Source organism: Hippocampus bargibanti, linkage group LG12 (genome assembly GCF_051943395.1).
Source record: "Hippocampus bargibanti isolate YZ-2025 linkage group LG12, ASM5194339v1, whole genome shotgun sequence".
NCBI classification, from domain to species: domain Eukaryota; kingdom Metazoa; phylum Chordata; class Actinopteri; order Syngnathiformes; family Syngnathidae; genus Hippocampus; species Hippocampus bargibanti.
In genome coordinates this window covers 12,305,702-12,323,718 of record NC_142745.1, presented here as the reverse complement: position 1 = coordinate 12,323,718, position 18,017 = coordinate 12,305,702, and the positions used below count along the sequence as shown (strand labels likewise).

The following is an 18,017-nucleotide window of genomic DNA, read 5'->3' as shown; positions in this document are numbered from 1 at the left end:
TAGAAACTTAGAAAGCCTCAGTTGCGAAATAACGATGCCAATAATAGTCATAACGGGACGATGAGCATTGTCACGCGCAAAATATATCGATGGGATCAATTCAGTAGTTAAGTATAATGTATAAAGTAAAAAGTATAATAAAACTTTTTATGTGGATACTGTGAATTGCTGAATTAAAATGAATTAAGCAAAAATTGAATTGAATAAATACAGTCATGCAGTAATATATCTAATACTGCATAACATGAATTTGAATTTTCAGATTTCTCAACTGGTTATGCTTTTGCATATTCATCATTCATTCATCATTCATTCATCATTCATTTTCCGATCTGCTTAAACCCCGCAAGGGTTGCGGGTGATGCTGAGACCTATCGCAGCCGTCATCGAACACCCAGATTTAAAACTTCATCCTATTAGTCAATGGTCTATTAGTGAGATTACATTTTCTCGATTTTGTTTCTTTCTGTGTTGGTTGTAAAGTGGTTGAAATATCAATGTATAATCATTATATATACCAATAATAATAATAATAATAATAATAATAATAATAATAATAATAATAATAAATATTAGTAGTAGTGGTTTTTGTATGATGATGATGATGATGATGAAGATGATGAAGATGATGAAGATGATGATTATTATTTTTATTATTATTATTATTATGAGTAGTAGTAGTAGTAGTAGTAGTAGTAGTAGTAGTAGTAGTAGTAGTAGTAATTTCATTTTATTTTAATAACATTTAAACATCGCGTTTTTTTCACTTGATCAAACTGTATATTTATTTCTCGTGACAACAATCAATCAATATAATTTTCGAATTTTAAATAGTCATAATAAAATAAAACAAACTGTCCTATTCATGCCAAACAATCCAATCCAATCCAAACTTACTGACAACAAATAAAGTGTGACTAAATCTATACCTACCAAATACATTTTATACATTTTTTACCTAAAATTGGATGCTTTCCGGCTGACCAAATTAAACAGATAAATTACCGATTTTGCCACAGGAGGTCGCAGTTTTCCAGGTGCTATAAGCAGAAAGCGCGCTCATCAACTGCATTTATCCAAGAAAGAGAGAGAGGGTGAGGGAGTAAGAGAGAGAGTGACAGATAGAGAGAGAGAGAGAGAGAGAGAGAGAGAGAGAGAGAGAGAGAGAGAGAGAGAGAGAGAGAGAGAGAGAGAGAGAGAGAGAGAGGTGCACATTCGACTGGATCGCTACCCTTGCCAGTCCCGCGGACCCTGCTATGGACGTCAGGTTCTATCCGGCTCCCCCCTCCAGCGTGGGTGCGTGCACGTTATCGCCCGACTCCACTTTGGACTATTACCACTCCAACAAGGTAAAAAAACAACTCTTTTTACTTTCTCCCTCTTTATGCTTGGCATCCATCGCAACCGTGACAAGTGTTCCACTCCCCCCCCCCCAAAAAAAAAATAATCGCAGGGCTTGCATTGGCAAAATAACTTTGTGTTGAGTAAAATATAAAACAAAACAAAACCACGATAAAACGCCCCCCATGCACCTGTTTTAGCATTTATCCGTAGCTCAGTGCTTCGGTGATCCCTCAACCAGCTGCACTCAATTTTCCATTATGATTCTCAATCCGTCTCTTTGTGTGATTTATCGCTCAAGTATACCAATTCACGAAAACGTGCATGATTGCTTGCTTTTCTAACAAACTTGGAAGTCCATTAATTAGTCATTTGTGGTATACTAGTGATGACTGAGTACGCGCTCCCACCTTGTGCTCCGGGGTGGGCAACCTATAGCCTAGGAGCCAAATATGGACATGTTATAAAAGCCTCGAAACATACTCATACACATTCAATGGTGCTTTGAGATACGATGACTCCATTTGAAGATTTTTCAAGATACAAGCCATCATTCGGCCATTTTGCCAATTCAACTTCTCACTGTTGGTATCAAACTAAATAAATCAAAAAGGATGACAGATTTTGCGATTAAAACAAACAACTGCCCAAAGAAAAACTACAATAGCTTTATGCTATTGCTAATTATCCTCCATGTTGCACGTATTTATTTATATTTTTAACCTCTAAGCAACTGCTGGAACACACACGGTTCAGCAACAACATGTAGACAGACAATCCAAAGGTCTTCATTAGTGTTGTACTGATGAGCTGAAAGATGAATTCAAATGATATTCCTCTTGAGTTTTAGACACACCCCGCAGCAATATCTGCCTCGAACTGGTGAGAATCATATTAACACTCCAATGAACAATAAATTTGACAATCCGTCTCATACTGTCCCTAAGTGGTCAAAGCAAACACAATAGATTCTATTTAATGATCTTGTTACTGTTTGCTTTTACATCCAATTCAGGATGTACCCAGTTTGTTGCCTCAAAGGGGTAGGCTCCAGCACACTTTCAAATCCCGTGAGGAAAAGCCGTTCAAATAATGCGTAGATGGATAATTTTTTTTTGCAAACTTATTGAGTGGATTTTTTTCATTAATTTTGACAGAAACAAAACTGGAACGGGTTACTGATTATTTAATGTCTAAATGTTTTGAGTTGACTTAACATATTTGAATTGTATGTCAAGGCATCACTGTATTTCCATTCCATGTAATTTCCATTGCTGCTTGTTTGTGGCAGCAGGTTCTCTGAAAGGAGAACAGTTGGCTTCAATTTTGTATCACATGCTTTATTAAAACCCCGTAAAGGAGTCCTGACTCCGTGTAGATGATGTTTTACAACGACATTGTTATTTGTTAAGTCATTGGCACTTATACTGGTACATTATATTTTGATTCAGCAGTTTGCGCTCCGACGAAAATGTACCTCAACAGTGTGAAATATAATGTATTAGAGGATTTTTTTGGTGTCATTGTGTTATGTGTGATAATTGAGGCACACAATCTACATTATCCTAATGTAAATATCCTAATTCATTTATTTTACATTGATTCAGAACATCGCTCAGAAGTTTTAAAGGACAACCCACGTCTCCGGACAAGTTGTGTGTTCCACTGAGCGTATTTTGAAAAGATTCCACCGCATATAGCTGTATTTTACATTGTAAGACTCGCGCTGAATATTCAGGAAGTCTTGTTTTTGAATTGGTGACGAGTCCGTACTTGACGTCACTAAAGGAACACCCCCTGACCGAAAAAAAGACACATTGTAGCCGTCCTTCCATCACGTCAATGTATTTTGCTGTATTGTTTGGTCTGAAAACCTTGTGTTGCACCCAAAAGCCGCCAGAAGAGGGTGTCCAAGCTCCATATAAGGAATTTATCAGCCTGTGGAAACGGAGGTGGCCACAGGAGGTCGCCATTTCGTGCCTCTTTTCTGGTGATCGTTTCTCCCCAATGTTGCCTCAAAATGGCATGGAATAAATTCTTTAATTGATTGCAAACATGTATTCTTTCCTCTTCAGAACTATTTGAATTATATTCATAACTGGAGGTGTAAAAAGAATGTATATTCTCCGAATCTGAAACCATTGTTTTTATTCTCAAGCAATGCAAGATGTCTTGGCGTGATGTCATAAACTGGGGGCGGGACTTTCTGAAAATGCCCAATTCGCAGCTCAATTTTCAAGTCATGTTTTCAAGTCATTTTTATTGGTGTTTTGCTAAAAATATATACTGCGTGTTTTGGGTATTTTAGATGCTATAAAACATTTTTCTGGTGTCAGTTAAAAAACAAAAAAGTGACGTCGGTTGTCCTTTAAGTATCACATGATTTTAAGCATTCTGTTGGCATGTACCCTATCTCTCCTTGAACCAGTAAACATGCATCGATTCCTCTCAATATTGTTTTCATGTCATTTCGGCTGCTGGTTTGAGACACCATACACATCAAAATTATTTATATAACTATACGAAGAGTGTTCGTTACTTAGTATTTTTCTTCATAAAAACACACCTTTTCCAGCGACTCCCCGCAGGCAGGCGCTTCCAAATCCAGCAGACATTAAAACATCTTCTTCCCACGTCGCCATTAACTCTCTAAATAGTAACCCAAATAAAATAATACTAATAAAATAAAATAAATACTGTATATTAGCTCCAGCTCTGTACTCACTTCAACCACTCTGATTGATACTTTGCACATTGTCTCACAGTTGTTCTTGAGAGGTACCACTTACATTAAGGAATCCAATTATCTTAAATTAGATTAGCCTTTATTAGTGTCCTCTATACTTATTTGTCATGTTTTTTTTTATGATGACACTAGTGCAGCGTGTTCTAGCGGAGACAAATTCCTTATTTTCTCTTCATATTTGGCCAATAAAGATGATTCTGATTCTAAAAGGCATGCTGTTTTATTTATTAGTGCACTTTGATGCTTACAGAAGCAAAGTGTTTACTTTCGAGGGCCCTATGGATGCCCATTCGGGAGATACTGACAATCACAGGTTGCTTGTCCCTCAATTGGGAATTCAGTTTTTATAGTCTTCTTTTCCTTTCGGCTTTTCCCTTCAAGGGGTCGCCACAGCAAATCAGTGTCGTCCATCTTTAGAGGTTTGATCCGCATGTATTCAAAATGTGGTGTTTTTCCTGCCAACATGTATTCCGGTTCCTGAGGAAATTCTTTCGAAAAACAACATGGCATAACAACAATAAGGAACAATTGTCATTATTTTTGTGTGTCTTGGTCTAATTACGTAATAACCTGTCCAGTTGGTGTTAGGAGGCAGTCAGGCAGGTAGACGGCAGTGTCATATTACATCGAACAACAGCTGTGACTGTGGCTACAACAGCGTAACTGTTGAATAACAACGCGTCCCGGCTTGTTGTGACCTTTCGCTGAGTGGAGATCCTCTATGCCAAAGGGGATGATGTTACGTCAGGTGGAATTGGGTGAAATCAATTGATAGGATTTATAAGAATAGCCGTTTTTTTTCCCCGACGATAATGGAACAAACAGACAAGCGGTGGGTGAGCAGTGAGCAGGTTTGCATCACAGTTTTCAGGTTGCGCGGTCAATTCTTGGCTCATGTGTTCCTGTGAAGAGTGTGCATGTTCCACATAATTATATTATTTTTCTTCAGCGTTCAGCCCTATTAACTCATTCACTGTCAGATATGTGCAGAAACGTGTCCATTCCAGTGCCAGGGTTTTTGTCATTGTCACTCAAATTCCAGAATATTGACTTTTAGGACTACATAAACATTCAATGCAGCATAAAAAAACCTTCGTATCTCTTCTTTCCCCATAAAATTCACTTCCTAAATTATATGGGTCTGGAGTTATATGTGCTTGAAATGAGACCGGCTGTCCAAAATGCAATGCAATACTGCAATACCTACATAGTGGTTTATATAGCGCTTGAACAAAAGCTGAAGCTGGAACAAAGCGCCAACATGGAAAAAAGGGAAATGCTGCCCTCTTGTGGAAGGGAAAAACATTTATAATTATGATTATTATTATGTGTATTATTGTGTATTATTATGTGTATTATTATGATTATGATTATGATTATAATTATAATAATAATAATAATAATAATAATAATAATAATAATAATAATAATAATAATAATAATAATAATAATATTATTATTATTATTATTATTATTATTATTATAAAACCGGAACAAATTCAGGAATGACACTCTACGTCATATTTTAAATCCTTGAATGGCAGTGAATGGGTTAAGTTCTTGGCAAGAGCTGTACAAGTGGTGGTTGTGTACATGCCAACCAAGATACTGTATGAGTATGATATGGCCCACATCCCATATGTCTCTTTATCTATAAAAAGCCACACTTTCTCTGTTTTCTTAGGGAGCGTCTGCCATGTGATTTAATGCTCATACATTGTGATTGACAGTGAAATAATTATAGAGAATGGGTGTGCATGATTTCTCGATTGATGATGATATAATCAATACGCACTCAACCAAGCTATTTACAATATGAGTTGATTTTTATTCTTTTATTTTATTATTATTATTTTTTTACAGAGAGGGTTACTCCTCTCAGCTGCATCCAACTTGTCCGCTGCCGCTCGCACAATCACCGTGAGTCATCTTTACATCGGGCCCTGAGATCCCTCCTAATCTTTGTGAAGCCCCCGCGCGTCCTCCCCGAGTGGGAGGCTTGTTTGCCAGCGCTGAAGGCCACTTTCTCTATAAAAATGCCTGTTTTAACAGCGGGCCTGACTATTTGTCAAATGCATTATGACTTGTGCATATACCCCTCCACACTTCCCTCCCCCCCAGGCACAATCACTCGGCTGTGATGTGAAGTTGGATAGATTACTGGAGCTGCTGCACCCTCCTTCGCTCGCTTTCTCCATCCCCCATCCTTCTTCTCTCTGAGAAGGAGACTCTGTAATTACACTGTTGTGCAAATGTGTATGTATGTGTGTGCGCTTATAAAAAAAAGGATATATTGTATGTCTCTCTCTGTGTATATACTATATGTACTGTATATATACCATCTGTATATATATATATATATATATATATACAGTAAAGTCTCGTTTTATATATATATACAGTAAAGTCTCGTTATATCGATATCGGATATATCGATAGTCCCGGTTATATCGATACTATTTCTATGCACGCGCGGAGAAAATTACATGCAAACAGGGTCGGATATATCGATAGTCCCGGTTATATCGATATTTTTTCGGACTCCCTTGAATATCGATATAACGAGACTTTACTGTATATATATATATATATATATATATATATATATATATATATATATATATATATATATATATATATATATGTAGGCATGTAGGCATGTATGTAGGCATTTTGTTTTTTTGGAGGCTAAAATATGTTGCAACCAAATCGCTAATTTAGCAACACTGACGATGCTTTTATAAACATTCTCCTCTCTGATTACAGTCAGGTTAATAATAATAATAATAATAATAATAATATATTTCATTTATATGCGCCTTTCAAAATTCTCAAGGTCACTTTACAGTCACAGGATCAGTTTTTCTGTGAGTGAGTAGCGGCAGGCACATGCGCCAGCGTTCACTCAAACGGAATAACTCAAATAGATAGAAAGTTAGCTAGCTATCTAATAGATAACTAATAGATAGCTAGCTAGCTTATAGATAGCAAATATATAGATAGATACTAGATAGCAAATAGCTAGCGAGTTAGATCGCTAGCTAGATAGCCAAATAGCCAGCTAGATAGCTCAAGTGAACATAATGTAAAAAGACCAGGAAGGACCCATTGTACACTTTCTGATCGACATTATTCATATCAGACCAATTTTTTGACCGAACGATATATTGCTCTATTTGGCCGATATCATTTCATACAGCGGATACATTGATTGTAATGATGAATCATTGTATCATATTTTAGCCTATTAGCAGTAGCAGTCCACATTAACATGGATGTACTTGTTAAAAGAAAAAAAAACATCCTTCAAATAATGTTCTTTTCCTTTAACACATTTGACTCAATAAAAATAATTGAATCACTCAGCCCTATTTTAGGGGTAGAATTATCTCATAGAATTATTGCTTTTAAAGCTCTGTATCCACCAGTTTGTGTATCACCGCATTAGTCATGCTTTACTTGAGATTATGGCCCAAGCCAGTCTATATATATACCCATTGAATGTGTGTGTGTTGTGTTTGGAGCCCAAACATGACTGTGACAGAAACAGAAAATTCCCAGCAGTGCGTTGTCGTGTTCTCACAGATGAAGAAGTTAATTACACGGAGGCGAGCATTCTTCCGCCGACAGCCTTGGACACAGACGTGTTTTTTTTTTTTGTTGTTGTTTTTTTTTTAACATCGTGCCCCATTCATAACATTCTGCTGACTGGCCAGTTTTTTCTCCACTGGCTCAATGTGAAGCCATGCGTGGATGGGACGCAAAAATAAAACTAAAAATGTCAATGTGGTGTGCTTGCGAGGGCGTTTAGTGCTGCATTGATTATAGCGTTTAGGATTTGTTCAAGCTTTCTAGCAATTCCATTTCTATTTCTTTTATCTTCTTAGAAATCATGTGAAAATGTCATATGGACACAGACTGCATGGCACTGAGGCTCAGTACGATTTTCAATAAATAACAATTTGCCCCTATACGCTGGAAGAAAGTAGTGCCATTTTGAATCCACTTTCATTCAAAATGCATCTCAATGCATTGATGCTTGAAGAGCCGCGATGAGAAGAAGCGCCGATGCGTATGTGGAACTGTCGTGGCTTGGAATTGAAAAGGATTTACATGGGACAGGAGATGTGTGACAGTCTCTTTTCTTCAATGGATGCTACAGCTTCGTGTTCGCGATGTCATATTATTTTGTTATTTATTTATTTATTTAGGCTTCAAGATGGCGCCGCGAGAGTGGCTGCCTTTCCAGCAGCTCCTATATTTATTTTTTCTACTTCTTTCATTCCTTTCATCTTGCTTTCATAACTTTACTGCTGTGAAATGTCAATTTCTCCACCACGACACTAACAAAAGTAAATTCTATCCACTCCAAACATTTCTGATTGGGACACACACTATCTATCTATCTATCTATCTATCTATCTATCTATCTATCTATCTATCTATCTATCTATCTATCTATCTATCTATCTATCTATCTATCTATCTATCTATCTATCTATCTATCTATCTATCTATCTATCTATCTATCTATCTATCTATCTAGATAGAGATATGTGTGTGTATCTATCTAGATAGATAGATAGATAGATAAATCCAATGGAATTTTCAATGTAACTCAAATAATTGCGTTTGAATAGTATTGGGGTTTTAGGGTATACATATCAACATCTTTGGACACACGTTTTGAGATTAAAAACTCCCAAACTCTAGAATTTTTCCCTGCCCCGATGCTATTACTATGAGTCACGGCAACTCTGCAGCTCAGTGACTATAAGCACACAACAAATGGAATTCCTGGAGAATCATGCAGTGAAGCCACGATGAAAAACCTTGTGAACAAAGGCCAAAAGTGCCCCAAGTGGTGCGACTGGTAGACGGAGGCAGGCGGTAAGGGGCCCTGAGGAAAGTGGAGGGGGGGGGGGCTGTGACTTAGGGATGATATGCACTCGCTCACATATTCACCAAGTCTCACTTACACATACAATCACAGAAAAGCAGACACAAAAACGTACCAACTAATTTATTGATGAAAAAGTGTTATTCATTAACAACTTGGTGACTTTCAGCTGCACAATAACATGAGGAAGGTTGTTCATTGACATTGTGCATGTGCAGACATGTTAAATCAACTGTATGCCGACCTGTATGAAAGTTTGCTAATCACTGAGTGAGTGAGTGAATGAGTGAACATGTACCGAGCATGGATATGAAGCAGTTTTGTTTGCACAAGACATGCCTGCGGAGGCTAAGACAACTGTTGCCGTTTGCCCAGGCATGCGATCGCCGCGCCTAAAACACCCAATAGAATCAGAATCAGAATCAGAATCAGGTGTGTTCTTATTTCACCTTTACACATCATTTTTATCATTTGGTTTAAAAATGATATTCAATTCGCCTCATATGGTCAGATCTGACAAAATTAAGTTTATTTTAATCATTTGTTTACTTCTAATTTGCCGTCTTTTCCGGTGTATAAGGCGCACCCAAAAAACATAATTTTCTTCAAAAGATGACCCGGCGCCTTATACGCCGGTGCACCTTATATCTGTCATATTGAGCCATAACAGCTCTCGCAACCACTTTCAGCAGCCACCTATCCCCGTAGAATAAGTAGTGCACAAGGCCAGTCTCTACTGTAGCGCCTTTTAATGCGGTGCGCCTTATATTTGGAAAACTTTTATATATTATATTTAGAAGACGTTTTTTCATTCATTGAAGGTGCGTCTTATAAATGGAAAAAGTTTGAAAATAAACCATTCATTGGGGGCTGCACCTTATACTCCGGTGTGCCTTATACACCGGAAAATACGGTAGTCCAAAGTTAAAGTAACTTCACAGTAGCATGTTGTCATTGGGCACACCTTTGGTACACTTTTCTCTATTTGTAGTTGTGGTGTTTTAATATTCAAGGTGGAAAACCTCATGAATAATTAACCAGAGGAAGATTCATGAAAAATGATATGTAAGTTGTATACACACATTCACCAGTGCCTCATCAACCATACTCCAACCTTTTTTTGACTGTGTGTGTGTGTGTGTGTGTGTGTGTGTGTGTGTGTGTGTGTGTGTGTGTGTGTGTGTGTGTGTGTGTGTGTGTGTGTGTGTGTGTGTGTATCATAAATGTTTGGATTGGATTGGATTTACCTTTATTAGTCTTGCAGTGGAGACATTTACATTTTAAAGCACAAAATCACGAAAGGAATGAAAGAAGTAGTAAAACAAATTACAGGAGCTGCTGTGAAGGCAGCCACTCTCCCAGCACCATCTCGAAGTCAAAAGAACAAAAAAAATAACAAAATAACAAATAATACGACAACACAAAGACACAGAGAGTCATTCATTCTTAAGCACTTTCTGTACATGAAGCAGTTCTAGATGAAAGAGGAGAGGATCAAAGCGTCCTTTTCACCAGTGGGTCATGGACGTCATGGTGGAATGTGCCCGTCCACTCCAAGCTAAATGTTGAAAGCAAACACAAAGGTGAAGCATCCATTGACAAAAAGAGATTGTCTCACATCTCCTGTACCATTGCGACCATTCCACATACGCATCGACGCTCTGCGCTAACGCTCCTTTCCTTTCTTCTCATCGTGGGCTCCTCAAGCCATGCACCCATCCAGTCGCAGACTTGTTATCACCCTAACCCCTATCAGTGATTTTTTTCCCAACAGAAAATATACATTGTTATCTTTAATAACTTGAATTACATTCATCATGTTGGTTAAATGCACATATTTGGGGACAAAACATGCAAATAACTTTAGCAAACCGTCTTGGCCCAAAAAAATGTTTTTGAATATTTGATGCCTTTTATATTTGCTATCCGTTCATGTTAAGTACATATCAGATGTTGTAGTCATTGTGGTCCCAGGGAGGAACCAAATTTCTCATTGGAGCTCAAAAAAGGATTTAATAAAGCCTGCTTTAAACATTATAATAAAGTTTCCTGAGCTATAAGCATGCTAAATGTCAACAATAACTGGTGTGGTCACCCATCCTGCACTGGTTATAAAGTGACTTAACAGAAATTGAGAGCACTTTGAATATGTTGTCATTCAAAATGTATATAGTCTCTTGCTTCGTGCGTATAGCCACGCAGCACTTATCTCCAGTGGAGCATGCACACTGTACTTCTGCTGTTTGTTTTTCATTGCTAAGTGAAAGGCATCACTCAGCATTTCCCCGCAGGTCGAATTCGAACCACACCAAAGGCAGCAGAATAATAAACGTCTGTCTTTCATGACCTTATCGAGGCTGGAGCACATCTGGCGACTGGGGTTGTTTTATTTATTTCATTTTTTTTAATTTTCACTTCGCTGAATGATATTTGATTCCCATACCTGTTAACCGGCCGTATTTTGCCGTATTCTGTACGATTTTGCCACCTTTTTAGATGTTTACGGCACATAAGAAAGTTTGTACGGGAAACACAAAAATTGTTACAAATAATTTTGAAATATTTTCGAATCAGTTTTTGTCATAAAATACGAGCAGTAATGTTAATGATAACAAATATCGCTACTTGTGAAAAGCGACCACCGAGAAAAAAAGTCAATGCGAAAAGTCTCGAGAAGAATCTAGTTTTTAAGTTCCAAGAAGAGAAGTTCCGGTCAAGTGGAATTTTATTTTGAAATCAGTTAAGTGAAACGTAATATTCATATTTTTTAAAGCATTATCCACTGATACCTCAGCTTACGAACTTAATTGGTTCCCAGAAAGGGTGTGTAAGGTGAAAAGTGTGTCTTCCAAACATTAATTTCCCATAGGAAACCACTAAAAATTAAAATAATCCGTTTCCAGGTCCCCACAAAACATCATTTTCTACTAAATAAGCCTTGAAAACTCCACTGTATAATAAAGTCGTTTTATTTACCTTTGTGATGGTTGTTGATGTAGTTGCCTCTTGATGATATTTGAATGAAGTTGCCGGTCCTTCGACGATAATACCCTCACTAACACGGGCCCCTGCTAGCTGCTCTTCGTTAATCCAAATCAACAAAGGTTTTTCAACCTCTTCTGTTGCCTGAGACCGTTGCTTAGACAACACAGAAACACCCTTATTAGCCACACGTAGCAATGGTCGATTTAGCATATTGGTATTGTGATGCAGAAAAGTCACACAAACGCACACCTCGTTCGTGTTTTTCAATGATTTCCTTCTTCTACTCGACCATAATTTTCTTTTGAGTCCTCTTCGGCTTAACACTAGCCTGTGGTGGGATCTTTTTCGGTCCCATAATAGCAAAAGTACTCCACTCCATAACAAACCACATCTGCACTCAAAGAAAGGTGGTGACGAAAACTAGTCCGCCAGCCCTCGTGGCGCTGTTCGACCGTGTGGTTTGGTCTTCATCCGCCGAAAACTAGTTCGTATGCCAAGATTATATTCTCGCGAATTTAATGTTCGTAAGACGAAAAGTTCGTGAGCTAAAGTAAGCCGAGGTATCATTGTAAATCGTAAGAACACAAATTCAAATTATTTTTTGCTGTGTACAAATTCAATTTATCCCTCACAAAAAAGGCACAATGCTCTACAAAAAAGAACATACTTGATTATTGCAAGAAATATGTTGTAACTTCATAAAAGATTTCATGTTTACATGTGAAATTTTGTTCATGAAACTGCACAATAAAATATTGCACACGTGTATGTTTTTTTCTCAGTAAGGAAAAATTGAGCCGTTTGTAAGGTCACAGTGTCTCGCATGTTGACAGGTATGTACTGTATACCGTGTCATTCTCCCGACACACTGTTCACTCTACACCGCGGAATCAATCGAGAGTATACTGTAAAAAGAGCGCAACGGCATCATGGACAATCTAGAATCAAGGCCGACCATACCACATGGGTTTCAAAGGAGGGTCAGAGATGTTAATTAGGGTTAATGTGATTTAATGAGGGCCACCAGTCAGGCCAGCCGGGGCGGGCTTCCACTTGCTATCAGCGTCAAAACTGTAATTACTCCGACGTCCTCGGATATGATGTGATGTGGCCCTGTCGCTTTTGTCATGCGAGTGTGCCAGCCAACGAGTCACTAAGATGGCTGAATACACTTTAAATCGACAATGTAATAGCTGTTTCCTAAAATAACAACGACAAAGTCATATTAATGGCCTTTGTTGTGGTCAGGACAACCACGAACCGCCTAATTTATCCATCCAATCATTTTTCCAGGGCGCCAGTCAGTCACGGGAAAAACTGTTCACACCCACATAGACACCGTTACTGAGTTGGAACCGAGCCCACGCTGCCTGCACACAAGTCACGCGAGTGTACCACTACGTTATCAGCGACGATCTAATTTACTTAGTCATAAAATTTGTGGCCCAGCCAGAGACTTTTTTTCCAGCACTAGCATTGTTGCTAAACGTTATTGTTTTACAGTGGCGGGCCGTGCATGTCACTCATAGACCTTCAGTAGTGCTATGTCTGAATCACTTCACAGCTGTGAGTGTGGTGTGATTTACTACATGTCCACTAGAGGGTAGCGTTGGCCAGAAAATAACTGATGACTTGAAGAAACGTAAGAAATATTGTCAGTAAACTGTTTGAATGTTGACCTCAAATAGTGTCAATATTTCTTGCTATTTTTGCTAGCTTCGGAGCTGTCCAGGTAGATTTCTGACTCTGGTAACAAATGATGGCTGAAATGTGATTGGTTGAATGCTTAAATATGCAAAACACGCAACCATGAAGCAGCACAAAAGGGGAAAAGCAATGAAAGGAAGCTGAAAGAAAGGAATTATTTAATAAGAACACATGAACAAAATAAAATTCACATTAGATTCAGATATTTTTAGGCCAGCAGAAAAGGCCTTCAGGCCCTGACGGCCGACCTCTGCGTAACACCAATAAACCACAATAATAATAATAATAATAATAATACATTTCATTCATAAGGGCCTTTCAAAACTCTCAAGGACACGTTACAGTCACCGGATATTATTTCTGCGGGTGAGCAGCGGCAGCCACACGCGCCAGAACCACATTACTGTAGAAATCGTGTGTAAAATGCTACATCCATAAGTGCTGTATGTACTGTATGCTGATGAAATGTTTCCACAAGAGTCCTTGCGATGGATATTTGCTTTCACAAAAGCACGGCAGTGCTGCACGTTCATTCAAAGTCTCTCCATTTCCTGTATTGATCGTGGATGCACAAAACAAGCTTTGTGTATGTCGCAATTACTGACGACGCGATGTGCTCCATGTCTTCACTGTGCAAACATAGCACAGCAATGACATGTAGCCTGAACAGGCATGTGGCCATGTGAGCTTTTTGTGCATAAACACTGGGGTAGTTGTCCAAATGCTACATCAAGTGGAGTATGGTGGCAGCATCATGGTTTGCGGGTGTTTCTTTAGCTAGAATAGTTAGCGGCTTTCGTCAAGGTAGAGGGAACTTTGAACTATTTTAAAAACGGGTTACCACAAAACTTTCGGGTTCAGATAGAGAAGTAACAAATGTGAAGAAAGGTTGACGAGAACCTTTGAATGTTATTTCTGATTAATGTGAGCCATGTTAAGCAATGGCGGGTGTATTAAACATGAAATTGATTCTTAAGACAGCTAAATCCCTAGTTTACAAGAAGGTATGCAAACCTTTTTACAATTTTCTTGCTTATTACCCCACCTCTCACCCAGCAGCCCAAATGATGCACCCCCCTATTTCTCGATGAATGGATGGATATTTGGATAGATGGATAGATGGATAGATGGATAGCTAGCTGGATAGATTGATGGATAGCTCACTGGATGGATTGATAGATAGCTAGATAGATGGGTGATGGGTGGGTGGGAGGGTACATAGGTAGGTAGGTCAGTCGGTCGATCGATAGATAGATAGATAGATAGATAGATAGATAGATAGATAGATAGATAGATAGATAGATAGATAGATAGATAGATTGATATCTATCTAACTCATTTTCACGTCCTTATACGTGATGTCTGTTAAGCGTGATGTTAAGCTCTGTAGTCATAGTTTGTAGATCGATCCAATGGAGAAAAAAATAGCCTGAATCCCAAAATTTCCTTTCTGTTATTTTTTTATGATAATTACTGCATTGCGTCTTCAATTGCTGGTTGGTCATGATTACTGCATTGTTGGCTCTATGCGTTCAGTCCAGTTCCAATCAAAATGATGATGTGATAAAAGTTGACTGAAAACGCAACTATCAAACTTAGGACACCGTCGTACTGTACGCCAAACCCAAGCAACTGGGATGTAATTACTGTTGTCATTACAATCGTAATGTGCTGTCAAATGGCAGCTTGGAATTTCTTCCGAAACCTTTTTGACTTCCTCCTTGTGTCGCTCGATGGTATTCTCCTACACTTTATCTTTCTTCTCCCCGAGCTGTTACTCGTCAGCCTGTGTTATTCGCCAGCGCACAACTAAGTGGCTATGACAGCGCTCTCTGATGCTCCAGCTGCCGCAAATATGGAGTTATTAAAGCGCATGTTGTGTGATTAAAAAATGTTAATTCTTCCCCAAAGTCACACACCGTTTTGTTGTCTTCTTTTGGTGTCGCATTAAATTAAACCAGGACAAATCATTTATTCATTTTGATTCTGAAGAGGAAAGCATACATGTTTGCAATCGATTAAAGAATTTATTTATGCCATTTTGAGGCAACATTGTGGGAAAATCTGTCACCCAAAAAAAGAGGCACAAAATGGCAACATCCTGTGGCCACCTCCGTTTACACAGGCTGATAAATTCCTTATATGGCGCTTGGACGCCCTCTTCTGGCCTTCTGGCGGCTTTTGGGGGCAACACGAGGTCCCCAGACCAAACAAGTACAGCAAAATACATTGACGTGATGGAAGGACCATCCGAGGATTCCTAGTGTGAGTTTTGATTATAACTGTAGTTGGTTCCCTCAGGCCAATCTAAGCGGCCTCCGGGGATCAATTACTTACAATAATGCTAAATGGGCCGTCGCTTTTCTTTCTATCTCGGGTATTCAAAGCGCTTTACACTCTTACCTCATTCACCTTTTGGTGACGCAGCACCTTGCTCCAGGACACTGATATCTTTCCAAAAGCAAGTGATTGAACCGCCAAGCGACCACTGGACTACTAATTCCCCAGCCCTGGGGTCCTGGTACTAGTTTTAACAATTTCATTTGACATCTGGCACTTATATCGGACTCTGTGGATGACCCTTTTTGGGTAAAACCATAATGACAGACAGACCAACTGCACTAGTCTCAACACCCATTCACCCCCGACCGAAAAGGTGCTGACCTGCAACGAGGGGTACCAGCGGTAGAATAGCAGGAAGTATGTTGGTGACAAGGGAAAATGCTGCCCGTGGTATTTTAGAGCCCCGATGAGTATAAATAGGGCATTGGGCAAGAAGGCAGGAAACCAGCAGAGTGAGGCCTCATGTCGGAATTTCTTCTGGGGAGCAGCGATAAGGGACTTAACTCCCTCCTGTGTGGGCCGGCGGGCGGACTGCAACATGCTACGTGAGCCTTCATCATACCCGCGTTGGACATTGACAGAGGAAGATCCGATTCAAGGGATTGTATACACTGATTGGAGTGTTGTGAGAAGTACATTTGTTGTGTTTTGAGTCCAAGTCACTTGGACCAAAAGGTATTTTGAGCTAGTTGTCCACTTGTATGGCTAGCAACGGCACAATCAAAAGATATTGTTACGCTAGTTGCATGCGATATATTTTTGTGTGCATGTTTGTGCATACAATACAATACACATTGATTTATATAGCGCTTTAACATCAGCTGAAGCTGAAACAAAGAGCTTAGCATGAGTCATCGGGATTTGAAGTGTGCAGTTCGGCTGCAGGCGGGCATTGTTTCAATCTCTTCACCATTCGACAGCTTTGAATATGTCGCCAGCTGTTTTTATCTTGATATGTAAAGTTAGTCTGTAATATTGACTCCCTTCCGACTTTCAAATCCCACCTCAAAACCCACCTGTTTAAACTTGCATTCATGGTCTAGTTTAATCAGCTATTTTATTATTTATCATTTTATTCATGGTTTTATTGTTCTATGTACATCTGTGTAAGCTCTCAGTCGTACAGGAGTGGTCCATCAATGAAAAGGTTTCTTCAGCCGTCATCTGTACTTCTCTGAAGGTGTTGGATGTTTCACTTCTTATCCAAGAAGCTTCATCAGCAAACTAAAGTCTTACTGGTAGTTTCGGCCCTATATATATATCCCTACTTTCCAGACGTGGCGGTGCCGGACTCTGCTATGATTGGTCCCTGCTCTCAGGATGGCGGGAGCAGAGGACTCATCCCTGCGGCTCCACTGATTACTTCTATTGTCCTGACTGACGACTGGCCTGATTGTCCAATTTGCCCTGGTATCCCCTCATCAGCACAACTAAGCCTATGTTGCCTAAGCAGTCTTTTGTACGAACGATCCAAACGTTTGAAGCTTACTGCATTTCGAAACGCAATGACGTTTGAAAGAACAACAGAAACAAAAACAGAAGTTCTACCATGACAGAGGAACACGGAACCTACCTGAACTACACACCGGTGACCAAGTCCGGTACAAAGACAAAACAGACACACGGTCACAGAAAGGGACTGTTCTGCGTCAGGTCCAACCAAGGTCATACAACATTCAGACAGAGGAAGGTGCTGTTTTAAAAAGAAACCGCCGAGATCTTCTCAAAGAACCAACCATAGCAAGTCAACGAACAGAGACTGTAACAGAGACTGTTGTAATACCTCTAATTCCAGGACATGCTATCCGAAAATCCTCAAGGAAAGTGAAACCACCTGAGAGACTGATTGAAACCATTTAACATGTTTTTCCAAGTGATCATGTGGTGAAAAAAAATGATGTGAATGTTTCATTTATTGTTGGAAAATTTGGAAAGACTTTATTCAAGTTTTAATTTGCTAATTACTGACATAATTAAATTCATTACATTTGTTAT

The 18,017-nt window shown here is 39.0% G+C and overlaps 1 protein-coding gene across 4 annotated transcripts in view; it reads left to right on the top strand.

The window, feature by feature from the left end:
• Nucleotides 1-1,012: 1,012 nt before the first annotated feature.
• The window catches only part of tox2 (TOX high mobility group box family member 2), a 118,738-nt gene continuing 101,733 nt past the window's right edge, over nt 1,013-18,017 (top strand). The window contains exon 1 of one of the 4 annotated variants that reach the window (XM_089010917.1): nt 1,013-1,349. In XM_089010917.1, the coding sequence (XP_088867043.1) occupies nt 1,257-1,349 (93 nt within the window). In that variant the 5' untranslated portion in view covers nt 1,013-1,256. The remainder of the gene's footprint in view (nt 1,350-18,017) is intronic. The other 3 variants (XM_089010916.1, XM_089010920.1, XM_089010918.1) reach the window with 3 other exon arrangements.